This window comes from Eptatretus burgeri, chromosome 16 (assembly GCF_056783735.1).
Source record: "Eptatretus burgeri isolate ZD-2024b chromosome 16, Ebu_testis_v1, whole genome shotgun sequence".
Classification (NCBI taxonomy): Eukaryota; Metazoa; Chordata; class Myxini; order Myxiniformes; family Myxinidae; genus Eptatretus; species Eptatretus burgeri.
The window spans coordinates 4,218,295-4,246,092 of record NC_140976.1 but is presented as its reverse complement, the minus strand read 5'-3'; the positions used below and the strand labels follow the sequence as shown (position 1 = coordinate 4,246,092).

The window sequence follows — 27,798 nt, the reverse complement described above, 5'->3', positions numbered from 1 at the left end:
TAGGTTGTGAACGCCAACAACAGGCTAAGCATTCGTTGGTATAAGTTATCTATAAGACAACGAAACGTTCTGTGCCCATTACTAATATGTTATGAATACGACCAAAACTTAAAAAAAAAACATCAAAATTTCGGCGTTCGCCAACGTTTTACATACATTTTTATACGTTGCCATTGCTGGCTAAATCGTTAAGGTGTGACAGCGCCTTAAGGGAGGGACAGGTTGTGGTGAATTAAACCGTTTTAGCTTGGAGGAAAGAATAAAAATCAAAAAAAATCACACATTAAAGCTGGGAAAGGAAGAACATGAAACCTTAAATTATTACATTGTTCACTGAAACACTTCAGATCGTTTGTTTTTAGCTTATTTGTAAGAGATGGCCAAGGTGTAAAAACTGGCAGGAATAAAATCAGGAAATCGTTACCCTTTACTTCCGAAGACCTCAGGCAAGTGCTATATCAACCACCGCCGAAAGCAACAGGAGCGGTGGACAAGGTAGCTTTCCTGGTTAGTCAAACAGCACTTGCACAAATGCAAGTAATAATGGACTAAAAGGAACAAGCAAAGGGTTTGATTTGAGATGGTCACTCAGTGTTGCCAGGTAAGACCCAGGGTACATGCCACGAAGCCGTACACATCTGCAGCCTCACTCAGCACTTTAGCCGTGGGTTTCCCGGCACCGTGTCCGGCCTTGGTGTCGACGCGTAAAAGCAGCGGACGTCCGTTCGTGCTCTGGCTGTGCTGCTTGGCCGCGTGCTGGAGTTCTGCAATGAACTTGTACGAGTGCAGTGGAACTACACGGTCGTCGTGGTCGGCGGTTAGCAGGAGGACTGCAGGGTACGTTGCATCAACATTCACAGTGTGCAGCGGAGAGTGCCTGATGGAAATCGATAACTGTCACCGGCAATCGATCACAAACAATATTTGTCCAAAACCTCACCAACTGCTCCAAACAAAGTATCAATATGCTATGAAACACCACGATGCCATTAATGGGGTCACGGGTTGCTCTCAGATGCCACAGTCACACAATTTGATCTTCTTAGTATCCATTCGCTCGGTGTTTCAGCAGATCGACATCAACCAGTGTCACTTACTTCACCAGCCAGGGGAAATGTTCCGGGTCTTCGGAGCAGCCAAACTCGGTGGTCCAAGCATGGCCGATAGTGAAACGATGGAACTTGAGCAGATCAAAGACACCGACCTCAGCGACGGCACAACCAAACAGATCTGGCCGGCGGTTGATGCAAGCTCCTTCATGGAATGGACATGGGGAGGAATGGAGAGACCCTCAGTATCTTCAAATTAATGTTTTCTATCCTCATTGAATTCCCGCAAATCCATGTCTCTAATTTAATATGACCAGGTGTGCTCTATCCTGCACCATGTACAGCCGAAAAGTTCCATACCCACGAGAAGTCCTCCATTGGAAGCTCCATTTATGGCGAGGCGTTGTGGCTGTGTGTACCCACTCTCCACGAGGTATTGTGCAGCACAGATGAAATCAGCAAACACATTGTTCTTCTTCTCCTTCATTCCCTCTGCGATGCACAAACATCCACACACAGCTCGATGCCGATGGACACATCGACAAAGTGACATGCACTTAGACACTCGTGCCACGTCCCCAACTTAATGTCATCAATCTCTTTCAATCAGAGATGAGGCAAATTATGAAGTTAAAACTACAAGGCCATCCGACTATTCACAAAGTGTGTGTGTGTGTGTGTCATCGCTTATTGGAATCCAATCCATGAATGGAATGGCCTTCTCGAGCCAGCAATTTGCAAGCGCTAATGTCTCGTAGCATGTACTGTACGACTAAAATGGTGTCCTCGAGGATCTCAGCAACCAAACCTCCAACGTTGCAGACCACACAAGTTAAAACTCACCAAATCAAATCGCGAACGCTGTGCCGGCAATCGAGAGGCATTGGAACAAATCCCAGAGCGTGTTAGGCCTGCTCGAGGACTCACCACGGTGCCACGTTTCCCCGTACTCGCCTCCTCCACGGATGTTTGCCACAGCCAGAATCCCACCCAGGTGGCGCACAAAGATCAGGTGTGAAACACTGCCCGGGTACAGCAAAGATGAGAAGTGCTAGGCCATTTTGCATTATAAATGAGAAAAGTGACAAGGCCTCGGTGAACGTGTGTTGGGGGCAAACCTATAGCTCGGTGTGATGGAGATGTTGAACCCTCCATATCCATAAAGCAGCAACGGAGAAGAACCATCCAGCTCGATGCCCTTCTTGTGGACAAGAAACATGGGGATCTTTGTGCCATCTTCACTGGGGTAAAACACCTGAGGCATGGCCACAAATGGAGACGTAGATCCCACAATTCATCACGGTGCACGACATTGAATCCACTCTGACAATACATCACTCCCTCCACGTCACATGCACGGCTTTTGCTTCTTCACAACCCCCTTCATCCCCATATTCAGAGTGCAGCTCAGCTGATGCAGACCACCATAATAAACTACAATCAGCACTGCCTACATCAGGAACAATGAGCTCCAGACATTTTGAAATACACCTGCAGGAGAACCTCAGTGGCTTGAATAGGCCTTTCCAAAATGCCTCAACCACAATTAGTGTGGAAAAAAAACAAATCTATAATTTTAACTCAAATCGATCCAGTGGCCAAACGTGCACTTTTTAAGGAATAAGGGCCGGTATGACATCTCTCTCCTCGTCTCATTCTAACACTAATTGACACATTCTGAAGCCACTGCAAGCAATCAATGAAAGCAGTTTTGTCGTCACGACGTTCCTGGTTTTACATGCTCTTGAGTTTTTTTTTTTTTTTTTTTTTTTTTGTATACCTTGGTCGAGGCTCGTATGAGAGCTAACACACAACTCACAGCAAGGAGGCATGAGACAAGAGGGGTGGGAGTGGAAGGGACAAAACATTGGGGAACAGACACAGGTGAACTGTGGAAGGGAGAGGGATGGGGATGGGACGGGGAACATGGCGAGGAGAAGATGGACATTACAGGGACTTTCAGGAAGGAAAGCAGGAGAATTGAAGGAAGTGGGCATGGGTGGATTATCGGGGGTAGAAAATATCGAGGATTTGGATGGGGGAAGATAAGAGGTGGTGGTGAACAGCTGTTTTGAAAGCCTGGAGGGAAGAATGGGAAAGAATAGAGTGAGGAAGTTTATTCCAAAGGCGGGAAAAAGAGGAATGAAAGAGTGAAGATGAGCAGTGATTCGTGATTTTGGTAGTTTTACCAGAAGGGGGTTGTTGGCGGACCTTGAGCGCCCTGTGGAAATGTGGTTGGGACAAATCGCAGAGAGAGCAGGGGGGCAAGGCTGGAGAGGAGTCGGTAGAAGACAGAAAGACCACCGACCAACCTGCGGTGATTGAGTGAGAGGCCCAAAGACTCAGCTTCATTGCGGGAGATGCCAATGATCTTAAAAGCCCTGGTTTCGACAGCGTGAAGTCGAGAAAGGTGGGAGGCAGGAGCACCAGCCCAGAGGGGAGAGCAGTACTCCATCAGGCTACGGACAAAAGCTTTGTAAGTAGTCAGGAGCTCAAGAGGGCCGAGGAAGGACTTTGCACGACGGAGGATTCCCAGTCGGCGACTGGCTTTTGAGGCAAGGTTGGAAATGTGACTTTCCCAGGAAAGGTCATGGCAGATAGTGAGACCCAGAAGCTTGAAAGAAAAGACTTCTTCCAGAGGATTGTTGAGAAAGTGGATGGGGGGGTTTTGTAAACGGTCCTTTCGAAGAGACATAGTGAGAGTGTGAGATTTGTGTGGATTGAAAGACATGTTCCACGTGTTGGACCAGTTTGTGATTTTATCCAGATGTTCATTAAAAGAGTTCATTAAAAGTACTTCAATTAATTGTTAAAGTACTAATTACATGGAAAGGGGATGGGGATCCTTTGCTAGAATGCGTTCAGAATAGTATGGCCCGTGTGCTCAAGTGGGTTAGATTTACAACTGAATACGGGACGCATCAGAGGTAAGTTGTGCATAATAGGTCCACTGAGCAGGCAGTGACACTGTCATGTAAAACCTCCTGTATACAGGTGAGGCCAGGTGTGAAAATGAGCAGGTCAAAGCTTTTGGAACATATTTGAATGGCCTTTGGGGGATATTGCGTTTCAACAGGTATTCCCGCTATTAGATCGTGGAAAGATATGCACGTGCCGTTTGCTCGCAGGATTGTTTGGCCAGTCACAGAGGTCCTGTGTTAGCGAGTCACCGACACACCAACTGGGTTGATAAAAAGTACTTTAATAAATTGCAAAAGTACTTGAAGGACGACTGCAAGGGTCTCTTCAACTTCCGACAAAACAGCACTTTTATGGATTTTTTTTTTGGGGAGGGGGGTGGGGGGTGGTGGGTACTCTCAGTGTCTCATCACCGAGAGCCCCTTTCTCCAAAACTGCCACAGCCTTAGTGTTTCATAACATGAAGTTTTGACTTTCGCCGACCTCAAATCCTCCTCTTTCTGCCACTCCAGTGAGATGTCCGCGTCTCCCCATTCCGCTTTGACCGCAGTCTGCAAAACTGCTGTCCTTTCTCGTTTAGCTCCACCATGAGCCTCGATTTCAGTTTCCAAGACCAATTATATATGTATACAACTATCAGCATGTACTTGAAAGAAATAATAAATCAATGACGACAGCGATTTGTGTATCTTACATCCCAGGGGAGTACTTTCTGGACACGAGATGCACACTGGATACGTTCAGTGTACCTCGTGTACAGAAGGCAAAATGGTAACTGTACCTGCACCGTCTCGTAGTCCGAGGGTTCAAAACCTTTCACCGCGATGGTGCGAAACACGCTCGGCTCGTAACCCTCTTTCGTCAGATCGCAGTGGTAGATTATTCCTGCGGTGATAATTTAGCGTCACAATGCAATCCGTGATCAAACAAGGGTCACAATGACATCGACGGTACTTTCCTCAGTCTCTGAGCAAAAGCTTGTCGTTTCGGTGGATTTAAAGCAACGGTCACATAAAAGTCCCTCAAGCAAAGCATCACTCTTACTGCACCTGGAGTGAGAAAGGAGGTGAACTGGAAGAAGATCTCTTGGTCTTTTTTACGGCCACTGAAACCCACAACAGAGCCAACATCCAGTGGGAAGGTGGTGAGTTTGGCGCCTGTTGCCAAGTCATATATTTGCAAAACGTTCTTCACATGGCTGAGCCAGCACACCGGCATGAGAAAGCCGTTCACGCAGGTCGCCCAGTCTACATACGAAACGAAACACATGGGAGAGTACCATATGCCAGTGCATTGAGGAGAGCAAAGAGCATGCGAGTTCACGAGGAATTGCCAGGAAAAGTAGATGATGGTGTTGATGGGTAGTGAGGATGATGTATGTACCCAACACGTCGCATTCATGCTGCGGCACAAGGGTGCGCCAGGCCGAGGGCTTGGGGTCAGCCAGGTCAATTGTAATGAGACAGTAACGAGGGGCGTCACAGTTCGTGCTGCAAACACACGCCAAGAATATTAATTAATTCTCACAAATACGCAACAGCACAAACAGCACGAACACACTGCTTTACCCACTGGTACAGATTATACAAAGTCAACTCAAAAATGAAACCAGTTAAAAAAAATAGGGGCAATACCCCTTGGTGCTCACCTGGTAGCAGCTGGATATGAAAACCAGGGAACCACTGGTAGGCATGGATGACCCACAAAATATGTAACAGAGAAGAAAGTAAATACCGATGGATATTATTTTTTAATGCCATGAACGAACTTTGGTACATCACTGGTGATGAAAGTGGTGATCAAGTTTCATCGGAACTGTGCGTGTAGTTTCTGAGAAGAAAGCAAATACATATTTTGGGGGGCAACCCCACCCGTACACCCCCTTCGGGCCTGATTTTATTTAATGCCATGAGCAAAACTTTGGTACATTCCGTGTGATAAAGTAATGTTGCAAGAAGTTGCAAGTGTTTATGGACGGACAGACTGACGACGGGCCATCCCACAAGCTCCCTGGAACTAAGTTCCAGATGAGTTAAAGAAACCTCCATGAATATCACATGCAGGAGACCAGGCTGCAAAAAAGACTTCATTCCAGGAGACCATCCATGACAGGGAATGACTTCGCCAATCATATGTGATGTCAAAACGTGCTTTTCAGTGTCGTTTGTTCAAGTGTCCAAGAACATTGAATCAAGGCTCATCGTCGGGCTTAATATAAACCACAAGCAGGACAGATGTGAGTATCCAACAGTGGACTTCAATTCGAATTACAAAGACAGTAGACAATGGAAATAAATAAATAAATATATATATATATATATATATATATATATATATATATATATATATATATATATATATATATATATATATATATATATATATATATATATATATATATATATATATATATATATATATATATATATGTCACGAGACTTGACCCTGGGTTCTGGGCATTACAAGGCATCAGTTCTCAATACTATTGGAATCTCAATACTATTCTGCAACCGGTCCAGACGGCATCAGCCCACGTGTCCTCAAAGCCTGCTCTTCTGCTCTTGCTCACCATCTCTCTGTTCTATTCACCCTCTCATTTGCCCAAGGTCATCTGCCATCTGCTTGGAAATCAGCAAACATCACTGCCCTGCACAAAAAAGGTGCAAAAACAGATCCCTGCAATGACAGACCAATCAGCTTTCTCCCAATCATCAGCAAGGTTATGGAATCCATCATCGCTTCTGACATTAAATCCTTCCTCTTCTCCAATGGCCTGATTTCCGATCATCAATTTGGTTTCAGACCAGGTCACTCTACCCTGGATATGCTGCTTCTGCTCTCCCAACAATGGATGGAGGTCCTCAATGCCAGACAGGAAATCCGAGCCGTATCCCTGGACATATCACGTGCTTTTGACACAGTCTGGCACCCTGCCCTACTCACCAAACTTTCTTCCCATGGTATTCAAGGCCATCTCCACTCATGGCTCGCAAACTTCCTCTCCTGTCGCAGTCACCGTGTGGCCCTAAATGGAGTTCTTTCATCCCCTCTTCCTATCCAGGCTGGAGTTCCTCAAAGTAGCATTCTGGGCCCTGTTCATTTTCTGGTTTTCATCAATGATCTCTCCGACTCTCTGGAAAATCCCCTATATATCTTTGCTGATGACTCCACCCTCTGCCGTACCATCGGTCATCCCTCAGACCGGCAAGCAGCAGCTTCTTCACTCACTGCAGATCTGGACAAAATCACAAACTGGTCCAACACGTGGAACATGTCTTTCAAATCGGACAAATCTCACACTCTCACTATGTCTCTTTGAAAGGACCATTTTGAACCCCCCCCCATCCACTTTCTCAACAATCCTCTGGAAGAAGTCCTTTCTTTCAAGCTTCCGGGTTTCACTATCTGCCATGACCTTTCCTGGGAAAGCCACATATCAAACTTCACCTCCAAAGCCAGCCGCTGACTGGGAATCCTCCGTCGTGCAAAGTCCTTCCTCGGCCCACCTGAGCTCCTGACCACTTACAAAGCTTTCCTCCGCAGCCAGATGGAGTACTGCTCTCCCCTCTGGGCTGGTGCTCTTGCCTCCCACCTTTCTCGGCTTCACGCTGTAGAAACCAACGCATTTCGGATCATTGGCATCTCCCGCAATGAGGCTGAGTCTTTGGGCCTCTCAATCATTCACTGCAGGCTGGTCAGTGGTCTTTCTGTCTTCTGCAGTCTCCTCTCCAGCCTCACCCCCTGCTCTCTCTGCGATTTGTCCCCACCACATTTCCGCAGGGCACTCAAGGTCCGCCAACAACCTCCTTCTGGTAAAACTACAAAAATCACGAATCACTGCTCACCTTCACTCTTTCATTCCTCTTTTTCCCCCACTCTATTCATTCCCATTCTTCCCTCCAGGCCTTCAAAACAGCTGTTCACCACCACCTCTTATCACCCCTCATCCAAATGCTCGATCTTTTCTACCCCCGATAATTCACCCAAGCCCACCTTCAAATTCCCTGCTTTCCTTCCTGAATGTCCCTGTAATGTCCATCTTCTATTCCCCATGTTCCCTGTCCCATCCTTCTCCCTTCCACAGATCTCCTAATGTGTCTGTTCCCCACTGTTTTGTCCTTCCCACTCCCTCCCCTCGTCGCATGCCCCCACCCTGACGTGTGTTGTGTGTTAGCTCTCACACGAGCCTCGACAAGGTATTCAAGAAAAAAAAAAAAGAAGCTAAATAGGAAAATTTTGATGTATACCGGAACGTAAAGAGCGTCCCTTCGTTCGTGACGTACTCGTACTCGGCCTCAAAATTGTCCACAAGTTTCACCCAGGGGAGTTCACCTGTTGGACACACGAGAGGATCAGATCACTCACCAATAACATGATCAGCACTGGAGCACAACTACATTTAACTGGTACACATATGAAACAACAATCACAATTGTGTTTCAAACTCCATACAAAGGACTCCACAAGTGGTTATTATGATGCGACACCGATGACTGCACAAGCGACAAAGAAGTTTAAAACTCCGGACGTAGGATATACGTCTTGCCCAAGTGGCGACCACCAGGGACAGCATGATCAGGTCGTGTTTTTTTTTGTTCCTCTGGTTGGTGGAATTGTTACATACATGGGCAGAGTGAATGCGGACCACACCGACACGGTAAAAGGTGATCAGCCAAAGATTTTAAAACTAAGAAATGGATCGAGAAGAAGATATAAATACAAAATATCATGGTACGACGGCACTTAAACAACTGTAATACCATTCAAGTCTTCGGAATAAACATCTTGTAACAAACTCAATCGCGTCTTTTCCCCTCTCCTCCTGCATCCTACTTATATTCCAAAGGTATCTTTCAAAACATAAACAAGTTCCTGATGGTTTCAGGTGATCACATACCTGAGATTCCATCGGGCAATGTTTCGAGGTCACAGTACCATAAACGATTGACCGGCTCACAGCCTTCATGGATGGACAGGATGACATACCGACCGTCCGCCGTCACCTAAGGATAAGGACGCCAACAACAATCGGTTCCCTCAAGGGTGGTGCTTGCATGGCATTGGAGAAAAGGAAGCCAGTCATGCATTGCATCGTATGCTGTGAGAGAAAAGAAATGGCTGCTCGTGTGTTGTAAATCGATTAATGTAGAAAGCCGTCGACTCCTGCCTTGTTGACTCGTAGCAAACTCTCTATGTCGGTTTTACATCGTACAAGGCATTGACCAAGCACTGAACTGCCTTGTACTCTGGACACAGGATGACTACTAGGCATGCCAGCTTTTCCTCCAATCAAAAGTAAGGAAAGTAGTGAGAAGCTACTCATCTTCCCTTCTGATTGGCTGACAACGCTCAGCACAGTCAATCTCCTCATCGTAAATGGCCTACAAAAGGCCATTCAGCCCGTCTAAACATGCACGGCACAACATCCTTGTACCATATTTACATTGACGACATAAAATGTGGATAGATATTGGAATAGACAATCATGAGTAAACACACAAGTAAATAAAAAGAGGACAAGATAGAGTGCAGGCCCGTCGGGAAGATTAGCACCTCGGCGCTGCCCATCCACTTTGGGTGATCAGGAAACTGAACACAAAGCACATCGTCGGCCTGCTCGGTCGTCAGCACGTGGTAATACAGCTTCTGGTTCAAGTACACATCAGTCTCCGTGCCTGCGTGGTGAAAGTGGCGATGACATCATGGTGCGATTAGCTCGGGGCTCGTATCAAAATTCATTTATTTATTTGCAAACAGACAACCGAACGGGTGAGCGTGTGCGTACGTTACGGAGGACGATCACATCAGGAGACATCGGTGTACTTTAAGTGAAGCACAAAGCCATGAGCAGACAATGAATGAAGAACCAGAGGAGACGGGATTTGAATGGGATCGCCAGCGTCACAAGCTAACCGGTCATTCGGGCACGCCGAGAAGGCCTGAGAAACAAATCATCGTGCTCGCACGCTTGCTCTCCAATCGAGTCAAATCGGAGCACCATTGTCATGAAGTGCAAACAGGTGTCTCTGCAATACCTCTGCACACCGTCCTGATGAGAAAGACGTTGAGCTGGCGAGCCCGTTTGCTCGCACACTTTAAAGATGCGACGCTATAGATTTGCAGCGTTCACGATTTCCAAAATTCCACATGTTAGGCGAACGACACTGTGATCTCCAAGTGGCACTACAGTCCAAACTGACTTAGCTTTCAGAAGATCAAATCAGATAAACCATTTTAGGGAGGTCAAAGGTCGTTGCAACATACGGTACCAGAAAAGGTCGAGGATATCGGCGGGGTATGAATAAAATCGTCAAATGGATTGTCATTCCGGAACAAGAAGGCAATTGACAACTTTATGTATGAAATAAAAAAATGCATCATCCGAATAAACCCACAACGCAAGACCATGACCACTCAACGCACAACAGTGCTGCCACACAGGCAGTCGAACAGGACACGAAGCGAGATGTGCAGGCTCACCATCGCAGGACTGTGCGGGCGGCGGGTAACGGTTGTAGAACAACCCGCGCCCATCGTGCGTCCAGGACATGCAGCTGAACTTGACGTGGTCGAGGCGGTCAGGCAGAATAAGAGCGCCGGCGGGGGCGTCCTCCTTGCAAGGAACGACCTGCAAGAAGCAGATCTGCACCCAGTCTGAACCGCTGCTACTCAGACCGTATGCTAGGTAGGCCCCGTCCTCAGAAAATGACGTCCCTGAGGAACAAACATAAAGCAATGAACACAAGAGGCCAGCGGATACGTTCCATCGCACCGCCTTCGATGGAAAAGCATTTCTCACCGCGCAGCGCCACCGTGCCATCCTCGGAGAACGTGTTCGGATCCAGAAAAACAGAAGGTTGGTCATTCAAGCTTTCTTGCACGTACATCACACTCTGGTTCTGCAGGCCAGTGTTGTGGAAATGGAAATACCTGTGGTATTAGGTAGAGATGGAACAGAAACATAGTAGTACTGTAGTAGTTATTACGACCATTTTAACAACCCCAATTATTTTCACCTTCCTTCGGGGTCAGCTTCGGTTTTTCATGAACCGTGAACATTTTCCAAGCCGAATGTTCAAATGGAGCCGATTTGGGCGGAAATTTGTAATTTGTTCAGGTTGCGGCGACAACTCAGACTCTTCGAGAAAGGATCGTTAATGTCCACCAAGTATTATTATTATTAGAGGACGGAACACCCGACTTAACGTCCACTGGAGGGAAGGCACGCCTTGCGATGAAACGCCGTGCCTACGAACCACCAATCCGAGCGTTTATCAGGTCGGGCATCAAACCCCAGACTCGACAGCAGAGCTAGGTAAGCGTGACCTCTGAACAATGCCATCGGACAAGTTAAAACAACTAACAGGCTATAAAACAAGAAACACAACAAGAACACACCAGCTACCTGGGCCCTCTACGGAACGGACATCCGTATTTAGGGAAGTCGAAGAGCTCCGTCATACGGCGATGAAAAGGCTCGCGCACGGGGCAGGCCTCGAGGAACGGCAGGGTCACGCTGTTTTGTGCCTCCACAAATGCCTGAAACGGATTCGACGTCAATAAGTATTCGACACAAAGAGAATCGGAGAGCAAGGGTTCCTTGATGGAATGGTTTCATGTGAACAATAATTGGTCCCAAACAAAATAAAGGTAAAGCCACTGCCACTCAAGATCAATAACACGAGCTCCCTCACAAGGAACTTTGATGCATGAGGAGGCCATTAGGCCCATCAAGGCCTGCGCTAATATTACCAACCTATGGTTGTTTATCTGTGTTCTGTCCTTTCAAAATGCAGTGTCAAAACAAGGAAGCAACACGTAACATTTTCAAAGTCCTTGGTATGTCCCGGCCTCGGTTCGAACCGCCAACCTCCCAGACTCGGAGGGGTCGTTCTAACAATTCCATCAACGTTATGCTCACGGGAAGGAACGGGGTGGAAAATCTCAACAGAAGCCTTGAGGAGCTTTAAGAGCAGATTTCAGAAAACCTCATCAAACCTGAACTCTCCGCACGTCTCTAACAAAACATTCACTCGAGAGTGGATATATTCAGGCAGCACGTTCATGGGAAGACAACCCCGTGGGAACGGCTGGCAACATCCTTGGGGTGCGAACCCCTCAGCAGCACATCTCGTCAGACAGACAGGGGGCTTCTCGCCACCCTGCCCCCTCAGACTTAAACTAATGGGTTTGTGCCTTGGGCTGTGACTTGCAGGGGTGGAAACAAGAACTTGTAAGCCTCAGGATGTCCCTGACGACGTAACACCCCCAAAGCCGTTGGAATAATCTGCGTGACTGCTCAGGGCAGAGACCAAGGTGTCTGGCAAAGCCCAATGCGAGCGAGCCACGGGTTATCAACGACATTGTCGTTAATTGTGAATGAATGAAATGATGACGTTTTATTTATGTCCGAACCCAAGTCCTAATTAAGCAATTTATTTATGACATGGAGAAAAAAAAAACCCATAATGAGGTTATAACACGTCGATCAAACCAACGATAACAATCCAAAAGAAACAAATGAAGGCACAAAACAGGACCTTGGTCTCCTCACTGATGGGGTTTTCAAGCCAGGCGTAAGGGTCCGAAACCTTGTTTCCATGGTAATCATTCATCTGTTTGGGGAGACACCATCACGTTGAGATAAAGACCATTCTGAGGATGCTTGTTTAGCGGGAACTCGAAACAAGCTTTAGGACATCAAATCATCACTTCCAGAACCTGCCACAGACCACGTCATTGTTTCACAACACTGATGGACACCTGTGGGAGAGGATTATTTAAACCATTCCAGGTGGTCAGCAAGTCGATGAGGGAACGGTGTTGCAGAAGGGTGTAACGGGAGCTGGAAGAGTGGGAAGGAGGATTAAGGTGTTGGGTCGAACCTCAGAAGATCAACAAAATTGCCCAAAATATAAGGGCTCTCCTTATTTATGGCCTTGGAACCCAAATAGCTGTAACTGCCCGTTTACTTGTTCAAAACCTTTGGCATCGCGTCGGTCAAAAATTGCTTGAAAGCACCACCATGAGGTCTACTTGGAACCATGGGATTAAAATGATGCGGTGTTAACTTACACAATCATTCACCTGCGGAGGAGTAGTTTATTATCATCATCATTATTATTATTATTATCATCATTGGTCGGTTCGTAAGGATTAAAGAACAGAGACAGAGACAGGGAGGGGGTCAGGTCGGGAGAAGGGGGAGGGGGGTCAGGTCGGGAGAGGGGGAGGGGGTCAGGTCGGGAGAGGGGGAGGGGGTCAGGTCGGGAGAGGGGGAGGGGGTCAGGTCGGGAGAGGGGAGGGGGTCAGGTCGGGAGAGGGGGAGGGGGTCAGGTCGGGAGAGGGGGAGGGGGGTCAGGTCGGGAGAGGGGAGGGGGTCAGGTCGGGAGAGGGGGAGGGGGTCAGGTCGGGAGAGGGGGAGGGGGTCAGGTCGGGAGAGGGGAGGGGGGTCAGGTCGGGAGAGGGGGAGGGGGTCAGGTCGGGAGAGGGGAGGGGGAGGGGGTCAGGTCGGGAGAGGGGGAGGGGGTCAGGTCGGGAGAGGGGGAGGGGTCAGGTCGGGAGAGAGGTTGGGTCATGTGAGGGAGAAGGGGTGGGTCATTTAGGAAGAGGGGGAGGGGGTGGGTCAGGTCAGGGAGAGGGGTGGGTCAGGTCAGGGAGAGGGGTGGGTCAGGTCGGGAGAGGGGAGGGGGGTCAGGTCGGGAGAGGGGAGGGGGTCAGGTCGGGAGAGGGGGAGGGGGTCAGGTCGGGAGAGGGGAGGGGGTCAGGTCGGGAGAGGGGGAGGGGGTCAGGTCGGGAGAGGGGGAGGGGGTCAGGTCGGGAGAGGGGGAGGGGGTCAGGTCGGGAGAGGGGAGGGGGTCAGGTCGGGAGAGGGGGAGGGGGTCAGGTCGGGAGAGGGGGAGGGGGTCAGGTCGGGAGAGGGGAGGGGGTCAGGTCGGGAGAGGGGGAGGGGTCAGGTCGGGAGAGGGGGAGGGGGTCAGGTCGGGAGAGGGGAGGGGTCAGGTCGGGAGAGGGGGAGGGGGTCAGGTCGGGAGAGGGGGAGGGTCAGGTCGGGAGAGGGGAGGGGTCAGGTCGGGAGAGGGGAGGGGGTCAGGTCGGGAGAGGGGAGGGGGTCAGGTCGGGAGAGGGGGAGGGGTCAGGTCGGGAGAGGGGGAGGGGTCAGGTCGGGAGAGGGGGAGGGGTCAGGTCGGGAGAGGGGAGGGGTCAGGTCGGGAGAGGGGAGGGGAGGGGTCAGGTCGGGAGAGGGGAGGGGTCAGGTCGGGAGAGGGGGAGGGGTCAGGTCGGGAGAGAGGTTGGGTCATGTGAGGGAGAAGGGGTGGGTCATTTAGGAAGAGGGGGAGGGGTGGGTCAGGTCAGGGAGAGGGGTGGGTCAGGTCAGGGAGAGGGGTGGGTCAGGTAGGGAGAGGGGGTGGGTTAGGTCAGAGTGGGTCAGGTCAGGGAGAGGGGTGGGTTAGGTCAGAGTGGGTCAGGTCAGGGAGAGGGGTGGGTCAGGTCAGGGAGAGGGGTGGGTCAGGTCAGGGAGAGGGGTGGGTCAGGTCAGGGAGAGGGTGGGTTAGGTCAGAGTGGGTCAGGTCAGGGAGAGGGGTGGGTCAGGTCAGGGAGAGGGGTGGGTCAGGTCAGGGAGAGGGGTGGGTCAGGTCAGGGAGAGGGGTGGGTCAGGTCAGGGAGAGGGGTGGGTCAGGTCAGGGAGAGGGGTGGGTCAGGTCAGGGAGAGGGGTGGGTCAGGTCAGGGAGAGGGGTGGGTCAGGTCAGGGAGAGGGGTGGGTCAGGTCAGGGGAGGGGTGGGTCAGGTCAGGTCGGGAGAGGGGTGGGTCAGGTCAGGTCGGGAGAGGGGTGGGTCAGGTCGGGAGAGGGGTGGGTCAGGTCGGGAGAGGGGTGGGTCAGGTCGGGAGAGGGGTGGGTCAGGTCGGGAGAGGGGTGGGTCAGGTCGGGAGAGGGGTGGGTCAGGTCGGGAGAGGGGTGGGTCAGGTCAGGGAGAGGGGTGGGTCAGGTCAGGGAGAGGGGTGGGTCAGGTCGGGAGAGGGTGGGTCAGGTCAGGGAGAGGGGTGGGTCAGGTCGGGAGAGGGGTGGGTCAGGTCGGGAGAAGGGGTGGGTCATTTAGGGAGAGGGTGGGTCATTTAGGGAGAGGGGTGGGTCGGGTCAGGACGGGAGAGGGGTGGGTCGGGTCAGGACGGGAGAGGGGTGGGTCGGGTCAGGACGGGAGAGGGGTGGGTCGGGTCAGGACGGGAGAGGGGTGGGTCGGGTCAGGTCGGGGAGAGGGGTGGGTCGGGTCAGGTCGGGAGAGGGGTGGGTCGGGTCAGGTCGGGAGAGGGGTGGGTCGGGTCAGGTCGGGAGAGGGGTGGGTCGGGTCAGGTCGGGAGAGGGGTGGGTCGGGTCAGGTCGGGAGAGGGGGTGGGTCGGGTCAGGTCGGGAGAGGGGTGGGTCGGGTCAGGTCGGGAGAGGGGTGGGTCGGGTCAGGTCGGGAGAGGGGTGGGTCGGGTCGGGTCGGGAGAGGGGTGGGTCGGGTCGGGGTCGGGAGAGGGGTGGGTCGGGGTCGGGTCGGGAGAGGGGTGGGTCGGGTCGGGTCGGGAGAGGGGGTGGGTCGGGTCGGGTCGGGAGAGGGGTGGGTCGGGTCGGGTCGGGAGAGGGGTGGGTCGGGTCGGGTCGGGTGAGGGGTGGGTCGGGTCGGGTCGGGTGAGGGGTGGGTCGGGTCGGGTCGGGAGAGGGGTGGGTCGGGTCGGGTCGGGGAGAGGGGTGGGTCGGGTCGGGTCGGGAGAGGGGTGGGTCGGGTCGGGTCGGGAGAGGGGTGGGTCGGGTCGGGTCGGGAGAGGGGTGGGTCGGGTCGGGTCGGGAGAGGGGTGGGTCGGGTCGGGTCGGGAGAGGGGTGGGTCGGGTCGGGTCGGGAGAGGGGTGGGTCGGGTCGGGTCGGGAGAGGGGTGGGTCGGGTCGGGTCGGGAGAGGGGTGGGTCGGGTCGGGTCGGGAGAGGGGTGGGTCGGGTCGGGTCGGGAGAGGGGTGGGTCGGGTCGGGTCGGGAGAGGGGTGGGTCGGGTCGGGTCGGGAGAGGGTGGGTCGGGTCGGGTCGGGAGAGGGGTGGGTCGGGTCGGGTCGGGAGAGGGGTGGGTCGGGTCGGGTCGGGAGAGGGGTGGGTCGGGTCGGGTCGGGAGAGGGGTGGGTCGGGTCGGGTCGGGAGAGGGGTGGGTCGGGTCGGGTCGGGAGAGGGGTGGGTCGGGTCGGGTCGGGAGAGGGGTGGGTCGGGTCGGGTCGGGAGAGGGGTGGGTCGGGTCGGGTCGGGAGAGGTGGGTCGGGTCGGGTCGGGGAGAGGGGTGGGTCGGGTCGGGTCGGGAGAGGTGGGTCGGGTCGGGTCGGGAGGGGGGTGGGTCGGGTGGGGTCGGGAGAGGGGTGGGTCGGGTCAGGTCGGGAGAGGGGTGGGTCGGGTCAGGTCGGGAGAGGGGTGGGTCGGGTCAGGTCGGGAGAGGGGTGGGTCGGGTCAGGTCGGGAGAGGGGTGGGTCGGGCCTGGTCGGGAGAGGGGTGGGTCGGGTCAGGGCGGGAGAGGGGTGGGGCGGGTCAGGTCGGGAGAGGGGTGGGCGGGGTCAGGTCGGGAGAGGGGTGGGTCGGGACAGGTCGGGAGAGGGGTGGGTCGGGTCAGGTCGGGAGAGAGGGGTGGGTCGGGTCAGGTCGGGAGAGGGGTGGGTCGGGTCAGGTCGGGAGAGGGGTGGGTCGGGTCAGGTCGGGAGAGGGGTGGGTCGGGTCAGGTCGGGAGAGGGTGGGTCGGGTCAGGTCGGGAGAGGGGTGGGTCGGGTCAGGTCGGGAGAGGGGTGGGTCGGGTCAGGTCGGGAGAGGGGTGGGTCGGGTCAGGTCGGGAGAGGGTGGGTCGGGTCAGGTCGGGAGAGGGGTGGGTCGGGTCAGGTCGGGAGAGGGGTGGGTCGGGTCAGGTCGGGAGAGGGGTGGGTCGGGTCAGGTCGGGAGAGGGGTGGGTCGGGTCAGGTCGGGAGAGGGGTGGGTCGGGTCAGGTCGGGAGAGGGGGTGGGTCGGGTCAGGTCGGGAGAGGGGTGGGTCGGGTCAGGTCGGGAGAGGGGTGGGTCGGGTCAGGTCGGGAGAGGGGTGGGTCGGGTCAGGTCGGGAGAGGGGTGGGTCAGGGTCAGGTCGGGAGAGGGGTGGGTCAGGTCAGGTCGGGAGAGGGGTGGGTCAGGTCAGGTCGGGAGAGGGGTGGGTCAGGTCAGGTCGGGAGAGGGGTGGGTCAGGTCAGGTCGGGAGAGGGGGTGGGTCAGGTCAGGTCGGGAGAGGGGTGGGTCAGGTCAGGTCGGGAGAGGGGTGGGTCAGGTCAGGTCGGGAGAGGGGTGGGTCAGGTCAGGTCGGGAGAGGGGTGGGTCAGGTCAGGTCGGGAGAGGGGGTGGGTCAGGTCAGGTCGGGAGAGGGGTGGGTCAGGTCAGGTCGGGAGAGGGGTGGGTCAGGTCAGGTCGGGAGAGGGGTGGGTCAGGTCAGGTCGGGAGAGGGGTGGGTCAGGTCAGGTCGGGAGAGGGGTGGGTCAGGTCAGGTCGGGAGAGGGGTGGGTCAGGTCAGGTCGGGAGAGGGGTGGGTCAGGTCAGGTCGGGAGAGGGGTGGGTCAGGTCAGGTCGGGAGAGGGGTGGGTCAGGTCAGGTCGGGAGAGGGGGTGGGTCAGGTCAGGTCGGGAGAGGGGTGGGTCAGGTCAGGTCGGGAGAGGGGTGGGTCAGGTCAGGTCGGGAGAGGGGTGGGTCAGGTCAGGTCGGGAGAGGGGTGGGTCAGGTCAGGTCGGGAGAGGGGTGGGTCAGGTCAGGTCGGGAGAGGGGTGGGTCAGGGTCAGGTCGGGAGAGGGGTGGGTCAGGTCAGGTCGGGAGAGGGGGTGGGTCAGGTCAGGTCGGGAGAGGGGTGGGTCAGGTCAGGTCGGGAGAGGGTGGGTCAGGTCAGGTCGGGAGAGGGGTGGGTCAGGTCAGGTCGGGAGAGGGGTGGGTCAGGTCAGGTCGGGAGAGGGGTGGGTCAGGTCAGGTCGGGAGAGGGTGGGTCAGGTCAGGTCGGGAGAGGGGTGGGTCAGGTCAGGTCGGGAGAGGGGTGGGTCAGGTCAGGTCGGGAGAGGGGTGGGTCAGGTCAGGTCGGGAGAGGGGTGGGTCAGGTCAGGTCGGGAGAGGGGTGGGTCAGGTCAGGTCGGGAGAGGGGTGGGTCAGGTCAGGTCGGGAGAGGGGTGGGTCAGGTCAGGTCGGGAGAGGGGTGGGTCAGGTCAGGTCGGGAGAGGGGTGGGTCAGGTCAGGTCGGGAGAGGGGTGGGTCAGGTCAGGTCGGGAGAGGGGTGGGTCAGGTCAGGTCGGGAGAGGGGTGGGTCAGGTCAGGTCGGGAGAGGGGTGGGTCAGGTCAGGTCGGGAGAGGGGTGGGTCAGGTCAGGTCGGGAGAGGGGTGGGTCAGGTCAGGTCGGGAGAGGGGTGGGTCAGGTCAGGTCGGGAGAGGGGTGGGTCAGGTCAGGTCGGGAGAGGGGTGGGTCAGGTCAGGGTCGGGAGAGGGGTGGGTCAGGTCAGGTCGGGAGAGGGGTGGGTCAGGTCAGGTCGGGAGAGGGGTGGGTCAGGTCAGGTCGGGAGAGGGGTGGGTCAGGTCAGGTCGGGAGAGGGGTGGGTCAGGTCAGGTCGGGAGAGGGGTGGGTCAGGTCAGGTCGGGAGAGGGGTGGGTCAGGTCAGGTCGGGAGAGGGGTGGGCCAGGGCAGGTCGGGAGAGGGGTGGGTCAGGTGAGGGCGGGAGAGGGGTGGGTCAGGTCAGGTCGGGAGAGGGGTGGGTCAGGTCAGGTCGGGAGAGGGGTGGGTCAGGTCAGGTCGGGAGAGGGGTGGGTCAGGTCAGGTCGGGAGAGGGGTGGGTCAGGTCAGGTCGGGAGAGGGGTGGGTCAGGTCAGGTCGGGAGAGGGGTGGGTCAGGTCAGGTCGGGAGAGGGGTGGGTCAGGTCAGGTCGGGAGAGGGGTGGGTCAGGTCAGGTCGGGAGAGGGGTGGGTCAGGTCAGGTCGGGAGAGGGGTGGGTCAGGTCAGGTCGGGAGAGGGGTGGGTCAGGTCAGGTCCGGGAGAGGGGTGGGTCAGGTCAGGTCGGGAGAGGGGTGGGTCAGGTCAGGTCGGGAGAGGGGTGGGTCAGGTCAGGTCGGGAGAGGGGTGGGTCAGGTCAGGTCGGGAGAGGGGTGGGTCAGGTCAGGTCGGGAGAGGGGTGGGTCAGGTCAGGTCGGGAGAGGGGTGGGTCAGGTCAGGTCGGGAGAGGGGTGGGTCAGGTCAGGTCGGGAGAGGGGTGGGTCAGGTCAGGTCGGGAGAGGGGTGGGTCAGGTCAGGTCGGGAGAGGGGTGGGTCAGGTCAGGTCGGGAGAGAGGTGGGTCAGGTCAGGTCGGGAGAGGGGTGGGTCAGGTCAGGTCGGGAGAGGGGTGGGTCAGGTCAGGTCGGGAGAGGGGTGGGTCAGGTCAGGTCGGGAGAGGGGTGGGTCAGGTCAGGTCGGGAGAGGGGTGGGTCAGGTCAGGTCGGGAGAGGGGTGGGTCAGGGTCAGGTCGGGAGAGGGGTGGGTCAGGTCAGGTCGGGAGAGGGGTGGGTCAGGTCAGGTCGGGAGAGGGGTGGGTCAGGTCAGGTCGGGAGAGGGGTGGGTCAGGTCAGGTCGGGAGAGGGGTGGGTCAGGTCAGGTCGGGAGAGGGGTGGGTCAGGTCAGGTCGGGAGAGGGGTGGGTCAGGTCAGGTCGGGAGAGGGGTGGGTCAGGTCAGGTCGGGAGAGGGGTGGGTCAGGTCAGGTCGGGAGAGGGGTGGGTCAGGTCAGGTCGGGAGAGGGGTGGGTCAGGTCAGGTCGGGAGAGGGGTGGGTCAGGTCAGGTCGGGAGAGGGGTGGGTCAGGTCAGGTCGGGAGAGGGGTGGGTCAGGTCAGGTCGGGAGAGGGGTGGGTCAGGTCAGGTCGGGAGAGGGGTGGGTCAGGTCAGGTCGGGAGAGGGGTGGGTCAGGTCAGGTCGGGAGGGGGGGTGGGTCAGGTCAGGGAGAGGGGGTGGGTCAGGTCAGGGAGAGGGGTGGGTCAGGTCAGGAGAGAGGGGTGGGTCAGGTCAGCGAGAGGGGGTGGGTCAGGTCAGGGAGAGGGGGTGGGTCAGGTCAGGGAGAGGGGTGGGTCAGGTCAGGGAGAGGGGTGGGTCAGGTCAGGGAGAGGAGTGGGTCAGGTCAGGGAGAGGGGTGGGTCAGGTCAGGGAGAGGGGTGGGTCAGGTCAGGGAGAGGGGTGGGTCAGGTCAGGGAGAGGGGTGGGTCAGGTAGGGAGAGGGGGTGGGTCAGGCAGGGAGAGGGGGTGGGTCAGGTAGGGAGAGGGGTGGGTCAGGTAGGGAGAGGGGTGGGTCAGGTAGGGAGAGGGGGTGGGTCAGGTAGGGAGAGGGGGTGGGTCAGGTAGGGAGAGGGGTGGGTCAGGTAGGGGAGAGGAGGGGGTCAGGTAAGGAGAGGGGGTGGGTCAGGTAGGGGAGAGGGGGTGGGTCAGGTAGGGAGAGGAGAGGGTCAGGTAGGGAGAGGAGGGGGGTCAGGTAGGGAGAGGGGTGGGTCAGGTAGGGAGAGGGGTGGGTCAGGTAGGGAGAGGAGGGGGGTCAGGTAGGGAGAGGAGGGGGGTCAGGGTTGGGAGAGGGGTGGGTCAGGTTGGGAGAGGGGTGGGTCAGGTAGGGAGAGGAGGGGGGTCAGGTAGGGAGAGGAGAGGGTCAGGTAGGGAGAGGAGAGGGTCAGGTAGGGAGAGGGGTGGGTCAGGTAGGGAGAGGAGGGGGGTCAGGTAGGGGAGAGGAGGGGGTCAGGTAGGGAGAGGAGGGGGGTCAGGTAGGGAGAGGAGGGGGGTCAGGTAGGGAGAGGAGGGGGGTCAGGTTGGGAGAGGGGTGGGTCAGGTTGGGAGAGGGGTGGGTCAGGTAGGGAGAGGAGGGGGTCAGGTAGGGAGAGGGGTGGGTCAGGTAGGGAGAGGGAGGGGGGTCAGGTAGGGAGAGGGGTGGGTCAGGTAGGGAGAGGAGGGGGGTCAGGTAGGGGAGAGGGGTGGGTCAGGTAGGGAGAGGAGGGGGTCAGGTAGGGAGAGGAGGGGGTCAGGTAGGGAGAGGGGTGGGTCAGGTTGGGAGAGGGGTGGGTCAGGGTTGGGAGAGGGGTGGGTCAGGTCAGGGAAAGGGGTGGGTCAGGTCAGGGAGAGGGGTGGGTCAGGTCAGGGAGAGGGGTGGGTCAGGTCAGGGAGAGGGGTGGGTCAGGTCAGGGAGAGGGGTGGGTCAGGTCAGGGAGAGGGGTGGGTCAGGTCAGGGAGAGGGGTGGGTCAGGTCAGGGAGAGGGGTGGGTCAGGTCAGGGAGAGGGGTGGGTCAGGTCGGGAGAGGGGGAGGGGGGTCAGGTCGGGAGAGGGGGGAGGGGGTCAGGTCGGGAGAGGGGAGGGGGTCAGGGTCGGGAGAGGGGAGGGGGGTCAGGTCGGGAGAGGGGGAGGGGTCAGGTCGGGAGAGAGGTTGGGTCATGTGGAGGGAGAAGGGGTGGGTCATTTAGGAAGAGGGGGAGGGGGTGGGTCAGGTCAGGGAGAGGGGTGGGTCAGGTAGGGAGAGGGGGTGGGTTAGGTCAGAGTAGGTCAGGTCAGGGAGAGGGGTGGGTCAGGTCAGGGAGAGGGGTGGGTCAGGTCAGGGAGAGGGGTGGGTCAGGTCGGGAGAGGGGGAGGGGTCAGGTCGGGAGAGGGGAGGGGGTCAGGTCGGGAGAGGGGGAGGGGGGTCAGGTCGGGAGAGGGGGAGGGGGGTCAGGTCGGGAGAGGGGGAGGGGGTCAGGGTCGGGAGAGGGGAGGGGGGTCAGGTCGGGAGAGGGGGAGGGGGGTCAGGTCGGGAGAGGGGAGGGGGGTCAGGTCGGGAGAGGGGGAGGGGGTCAGGTCGGGAGAGGGGAGGGGGGTCAGGTCGGGAGAGGGGAGGGTGGTCAGGTCGGGAGAGGGGAGGGGGTCAGGTCGGGAGAGGGGGAGGGGGTCAGGTCGGGAGAGGGGGAGGGGGGTCAGGTCGGGAGAGGGGAGGGGGGTCAGGTCGGGAGAGGGGAGGGGGGGTCAGGTCGGGAGAGTGGGAGGGGGGTCAGGTCGGGAGAGGGGGAGGGGGGTCAGGTCGGGAGAGGGGAGGGGTCAGGTCGGGAGAGGGGGGAGGGGGGTCAGGTCGGGAGAGGGGAGGGGGTCAGGTCGGGAGAGGGGGAGGGGTCAGGTCGGGAGAGGGGGAGGGGTCAGGTCGGGAGAGGGGGAGGGGTCAGGTCGGGGAGAGGGGAGGGGTCAGGTCGGGAGAGGGGAGGGGTCAGGTCGGGAGAGGGGAGGGGTCAGGTCGGGAGAGGGGAGGGGTCAGGTCGGGAGAGAGGTTGGGTCATGTGAGGGAGAAGGGGTGGGTCATTTAGGAAGAGGGGAGGGGTGGGTCAGGTCAGGGAGAGGGGTGGGTCAGGTCAGGAGAGGGGTGGGTCAGGTCAGGGAGAGGGGTGGGTCAGGTCAGGGAGAGGGGTGGGTCAGGTCAGGGAGAGGGTGGGTCAGGTCAGGGAGAGGGGTGGGTCAGGTCAGGGAGAGGGGTGGGTCAGGTCAGGGAGAGGGGTGGGTCAGGTCAGGGAGAGGGGTGGGTCAGGTCAGGGAGAGGGGTGGGTCAGGTCAGGGAGAGGGGTGGGTCAGGTCAGGGAGAGGGTGGGTCAGGTCAGGGAGAGGGGTGGGTCAGGTCAGGGAGAGGGGTGGGTCAGGTCGGGAGAGGGGTGGGTCAGGTCGGGAGAGGGTGGGTCAGGTCGGGAGAGGGGTGGGTCAGGTCGGGAGAGGGGTGGGTCAGGTCGGGAGAGGGGTGGGTCAGGTCGGGAGAGGGGTGGGTCAGGTCGGGAGAGGGGTGGGTCAGGTCGGGAGAGGGGTGGGTCAGGTCAGGGAGAGGGGTGGGTCAGGTCAGGGAGAGGGGTGGGTCAGGTCAGGGAGAGGGGTGGGTCAGGTCAGGGAGAGGGGTGGGTCAGGTCAGGGAGAGGGGTGGGTCAGGTCAGGGAGAGGGGTGGGTCAGGTCAGGGAGAGGGGTGGGTCAGGTCATGGAGAGGGGTGGGTCAGGTCAGGGAGAGGGGTGGGTCAGGTCGGGAGAGGGGTGGGTCAGGTCGGGAGAGGGGTGGGTCAGGTCGGGAGAGGGGTGGGTCAGGTCGGGAGAGGGGTGGGTCAGGTCGGGAGAGGGGAGGGGTCAGGTCGGGAGAGCCGTTGGGTCATGTGAGGGAGAAGGGGTGGGTCATTTAGGAAGAGGGGGAGGGGGTGGGTCAGGTCAAGGAGAGGGGTGGGTCAGGTAGGGAGAGGGGGTGGGTTAGGTCAGGGTGGGTCAGGTCAGGTAGGGAGAGGGGTGGGTCAGGTCAGGTTGGGAGAGGGGTGGGTCAGGTCAGGTAGGGAGAGGGGTGGGTCAGGTCAGGTTGGGAGAGGGTGGGTCAGGTCAGGTTGGGAGAGGGGTGGGTCAGGTCAGGTTGGGAGAGGGGTGGGTCAGGTCAGGTTGGGAGAGGGGTGGGTCAGGTCAGGTTGGGAGAGGGGTGGGTCAGGTCAGGTTGGGAGAGGGGTGGGTCAGGTCAGGTTGGGAGAGGGGTGGGTCAGGTCAGGTTGGGAGAGGAGTGGGTCAGGTCAGGTTGGGAGAGGGGTGGGTCAGGCCAGGTTGGGAGAGGGGTGGGCCAGGACAGGTTGGGAGAGGAGGGGGGCAGGTCAAGTTGGGAGAGGGGTGGGTCAGGTCAGGTTGGGAGAGGGGTGGGTCAGGTCAGGTTGGGAGAGGGGTGGGTCAGGTCAGGTTGGGAGAGGGGTGGGTCAGGTCAGGTTGGGAGAGGGGTGGGTCAGGTCAGGTTGGGAGAGGGGTGGGTCAGGACAGGTTGGGAGAGGGGTGGGTCAGGTCAGGTTGGGAGAGGGGTGCGTCAGGTCAGCTTGGGAGAGGGGTGGGCCAGGTCAGGTTGCGAGAGGGGTGGCTCAGGCCAGGTTGGGAGATGGGTGAGTTATGTCAGGTTGGGAGAGGGGTGCGTCAGGTCAGGTTGGGAGAGGGGTGGGTCAGGTCAGGTTGGAAGAGGGGTGGGTCAGGTCAGGTTGGGAGAGGGGTGGGTCAGGCCAGGTTGGGAGAGGGGTGGGTGAGGTCAGGTTGGGAGAGGGGTGGGTCAGGTCAGGTTGGGAGAGGGGGTGGGTCAGGACAGGTTGGGAGAGGGGTGGGTCAGGTCAGGTTGGGAGAGGGGTGGGTCAGGTCAGGTTGGGAGAGGGGTGGGTCAGGTCAGGTTGGGAGAGGGGTGGGTCAGGTCAGGTTGGGAGAGGGGTGGGGCAGGTCAGGTTGGGAGAGGGGTGGGTCAGGTCAGGTTGGGAGAGGGGTGGGACAGGTCAGGTTGGGAGAGGGGTGGGTCAGGTCAGGTTGGGAGAGGGGTGGGTCAGGTCAGGTTGGGAGAGGGGTGGGTCAGGTCAGGTTGGGAGAGGGGTGGGTCAGGTCAGGTTGGGAGAGGGGTGGGTCAGGTCAGGTTGGGAGAGGGGTGGGTCAGGTCAGGTTGGGAGAGGGGTGGGTCAGGTCAGGTTGGGAGAGGGGTGGGTCAGGTCAGGTTGGGAGAGGGGTGGGTCAGGTCAGGTTGGGAGAGGGGTGGGTCAGGTCAGGTTGGGAGAGGGGTGGGTCAGGTCAGGTTGGGAGAGGGGTGGGTCAGGTCAGGTTGGGAGAGGGGTGGGTCAGGTCAGGTTGGGAGAGGGGTGGGTCAGGTCAGGTTGGGAGAGGGGTGGGTCAGGTCAGGTTGGGAGAGGGGTGGGTCAGGTCAGGTTGGGAGAGGGGTGGGTCAGGTCAGGTTGGGAGAGGGGTGGGTCAGGTCAGGTTGGGAGAGGGTGGGTCAGGTCAGGTTGGGAGAGGGGTGGGTCAGGTCAGGTTGGGAGAGGGGTGGGTCAGGTCAGGTTGGGAGAGGGTGGGTCAGGTCAGGTTGGGAGAGGGGTGGGTCAGGTCAGGTTGGGAGAGGGGTGGGTCAGGTCAGGTTGGGAGAGGGGTGGGTCAGGTCAGGTTGGGAGAGGGGTGGGTCAGGTCAGGTTGGGAGAGGGGTGGGTCAGGTCAGGTTGGGAGAGGGGTGGGTCAGGTCAGGTTGGGAGAGGGGTGGGTCAGGTCAGGTTGGGAGAGGGGTGGGTCAGGTCAGGTTGGGAGAGGGTGGGTCAGGTCAGGTTGGGAGAGGGGTGGGTCAGGTCAGGTTGGGAGAGGGGTGGGTCAGGTCAGGTTGGGAGAGGGGTGGGTCAGGTCAGGTTGGGAGAGGGGTGGGTCAGGTCAGGTTGGGAGAGGGGTGGGTCAGGTCAGGTTGGGAGAGGGGTGGGTCAGGTCAGGTTGGGAGAGGGGTGGGTCAGGTCAGGTTGGGAGAGGGGTGGGTCAGGTCAGGTTGGGAGAGGGGTGGGTCAGGTCAGGTTGGGAGAGGGGTGGGTCAGGTCAGGAGGGAGAGGGGTGGGTCAGGTCAGGGAGAGGGGTGGGTCAGGTCAGGGAGAGGGTGGGCCAGGCCAGGGAGGGGGGTGGGACAGGACAGGGAGAGGGGTGGGTCGGGTGAGGGAGAGGGGTGGGAGAGGTGAGGGAGAGGGGTGGGACAGGTCAGGGAGAGGGGGTGGGGCAGGTCCGGGAGTCAGGTTGGGAGAGGGGTGGGTCAGGTTGGGAGAGGGGTGGGTCAGGTAGGGAGAGGGGTGGGTCAGGTAGGGAGAGGGGGTGGGTCAGGCAGGGAGAGGGGGTGGGTCAGGTAGGGAGAGGTGGGTCAGGTAGGGAGAGGGGTGGGTCAGGTAGGGAGAGGGGTGGGTCAGGTAGGGAGAGGGGGTGGGTCAGGTAGGGAGAGGGGTGGGTCAGGTAGGGAGAGGAGGGGGTCAGGTAGGGAGAGGTGGGTCAGGTAGGGAGAGGGGTGGGTCAGGTAGGGAGAGGAGAGGGTCAGGTAGGGAGAGGAGAGGGTCAGGTAGGGAGAGGAGAGGATCAGGTAGGGAGAGGGGTGGGTCAGGTAGGGAGAGGAGGGGGTCAGGTAGGGAGAGGGGTGGGTCAGGTAGGGAGAGGAGGGGGTCAGGTAGGGAGAGGAGGGGGTCAGGTTGGGAGAGGGGTGGGTCAGGTTGGGAGAGGGGTGGGTCAGGTAGGGAGAGGAGGGGGTCAGGTAGGGAGAGGGGTGGGTCAGGTAGGGAGAGGAGGGGGGTCAGGTAGGGAGAGGGGTGGGTCAGGTAGGGAGAGGAGGGGGGTCAGGTAGGGAGAGGAGGGGGTCAGGTAGGGAGAGGAGGGGGGTCAGGTAGGGAGAGGGGTGGGTCAGGTTGGGAGAGGGGTGGGTCAGGTTGGGAGAGGGGTGGGTCAGGTTGGGAGAGGGGTGGGTCAGGTCAGGGAGAGGGGTGGGTCAGGTCAGGGAGAGGGGTGGGTCAGGTCAGGGAGAGGGGTGGGTCAGGTCAGGGAGAGGGGTGGGTCAGGTCAGGGAGAGGGGTGGGTCAGGTCAGGGAGAGGGGTGGGTCAGGTCAGGGAGAGGGGTGGGTCAGGTCAGGGAGAGGGGTGGGGCAGGTCAGGGAGAGGGGTGGGGCAGGTCAGGGAGAGGGGTGGGGGGGGTCAGGGAGAGGGGGTGGGTCAGGTGAGGGAGAGGGGTGGGTCAGGTAGGGAGAGGAGGGGGTCAGGTAGGGAGAGGAGGGGGGTCAGGTAGGGATTGGGGGTGGGTCAGGTAGGGAGAGGAGAGGGTCAGGTAGGGAGAGGAGGGGGGGGGTTCAGGTCGGGAGATAAAAGGAATATAAAACTCGGGATTACGAGTGGAGTAACCCGCCTTGAACGACCTATAACTACTGGATTCCTATTCGTACCTAAAGTGCCATGAGTGCTGCGCCCACGACCCGCACGGTCCATCCTCACCTGGCCGTCATCACGGAATACTTCAGGGTAGTGACACTCCATACCAGCGGTAACACAACCCAGTTCGTTCACTTCAGTCCCTTTCACAGCGCGGACTCTTCCAATGCTCCTCCTCGTACAATGTGCGATACACAAAGTGCAAACAACGCACTGAAACACCTTTGTTATTCCCTCCCAGCTCCACCTGTAACGAGCACACGTGGTTTACCTCACGATTCCCCAGCCCGCTATTGGCCAAGAGAGGAAATCCGAAGTTCCACCTACTTCCGGCACGTAACTTCCGGAATGATATTTAATTAACGGCGGAGTTCGTTGTCACGTTGTTTACATGTAATTTGTTTTTAAGGAATAAAAGCCCATTATTAAACCGTCATTTCGGAGGAATACTCCATTTGGGCCTCGGCCGTTCATTCGAGACGTGAGCGGAGTGCGCGACGAGGACGTTCCGTTTTCATGGTGACGCCATCACGTGGAGGCCATTTGGACCATCATGCCTGCGCCACATCAATCATTACCAGACCAAAAAAAAAATGGAAAATGTTTTTTTTTGTCTTTCCAGGGGAGGAGGCATGGGTGTGGACGGGCTTGGGTAAGAAAAACAAACAAACAAACAAACAAACAACATCAACCACCCATCACCTCTTAATGAGACCCCCACCAACAGCACTTCGTACATAATCACCCATCAATGCTCAAACTACCTAAAAGTCCTGCCAACATCCCCATACCCCTCTACCTCCACAACTTCCAGGGAGACCATTCCATGCATTAACTGCTCTCTGAGCAAAAGACCCCTAACTGACTACCGTCTCAACTCTCCTCTTCTTTACTCTCAGGCCATGGCCCCTGGTCCTGTCACTGTCCACTCTGTGGACTAATTCATCTTCACCAATTTTATCTCCACCCTTGATTATCTTAAACGTCTCCATCATATCTCCTCGTAACCACCTCCTTTGTGGTGAATAAAGCCCCGTCTCCTTTAGCCGCTCCTCATGGCTAAGTCGAGCTAGGGATCTCGTCAAGGGGTGTTGTGTGGTTGATGTGACTTTTGACCAAAGCCCATGCCCCCTCCCCTGG

General features: G+C 57.9%; 1 protein-coding gene across 1 annotated transcript; it reads right to left on the bottom strand.

The window, feature by feature from the left end:
• Positions 1-142: 142 nt before the first annotated feature.
• Positions 143-27,000, bottom strand: PREP (prolyl endopeptidase). Its single transcript, XM_085860539.1, has 16 exons — positions 26,722-27,000; positions 12,509-12,583; positions 11,374-11,507; positions 10,768-10,898; positions 10,449-10,682; positions 9,522-9,643; positions 8,866-8,971; positions 8,216-8,300; positions 5,352-5,458; positions 5,018-5,215; positions 4,750-4,853; positions 2,168-2,304; positions 1,977-2,071; positions 1,410-1,541; positions 1,098-1,254; positions 143-877 (listed from the first exon to the last, which is right to left on the bottom strand). The coding sequence occupies exons 1-16, from the start codon at positions 26,761-26,763 to the stop codon at positions 589-591; spliced, it is 2,148 nt and encodes a 715-aa protein (XP_085716665.1). The 5' UTR covers positions 26,764-27,000; the 3' UTR covers positions 143-588.
• Between the last annotated feature and the right edge of the window lie 798 nt (positions 27,001-27,798).

What these genes read in the sequence shown, in the direction of transcription:
- PREP (XM_085860539.1), bottom strand. Translation starts at nt 26,763, where the DNA reads ATGGAGTGTCACTACCCTGAAGTATTCCGTGATGACGGCCAG. An exon ending in AGTGGATGGGCAGCGCCGAG is followed by an intron (nt 8,972 to 9,521) that starts GTGCTAATCTTC and finishes CCTTATCCTTAG; the next exon opens with GTGACGGCGGACGGTCGGTA. An exon ending in CACCTCCTTTCTCACTCCAG is followed by an intron (nt 4,854 to 5,017) that starts GTGCAGTAAGAG and finishes TTATCACCGCAG; the next exon opens with GAATAATCTACCACTGCGAT.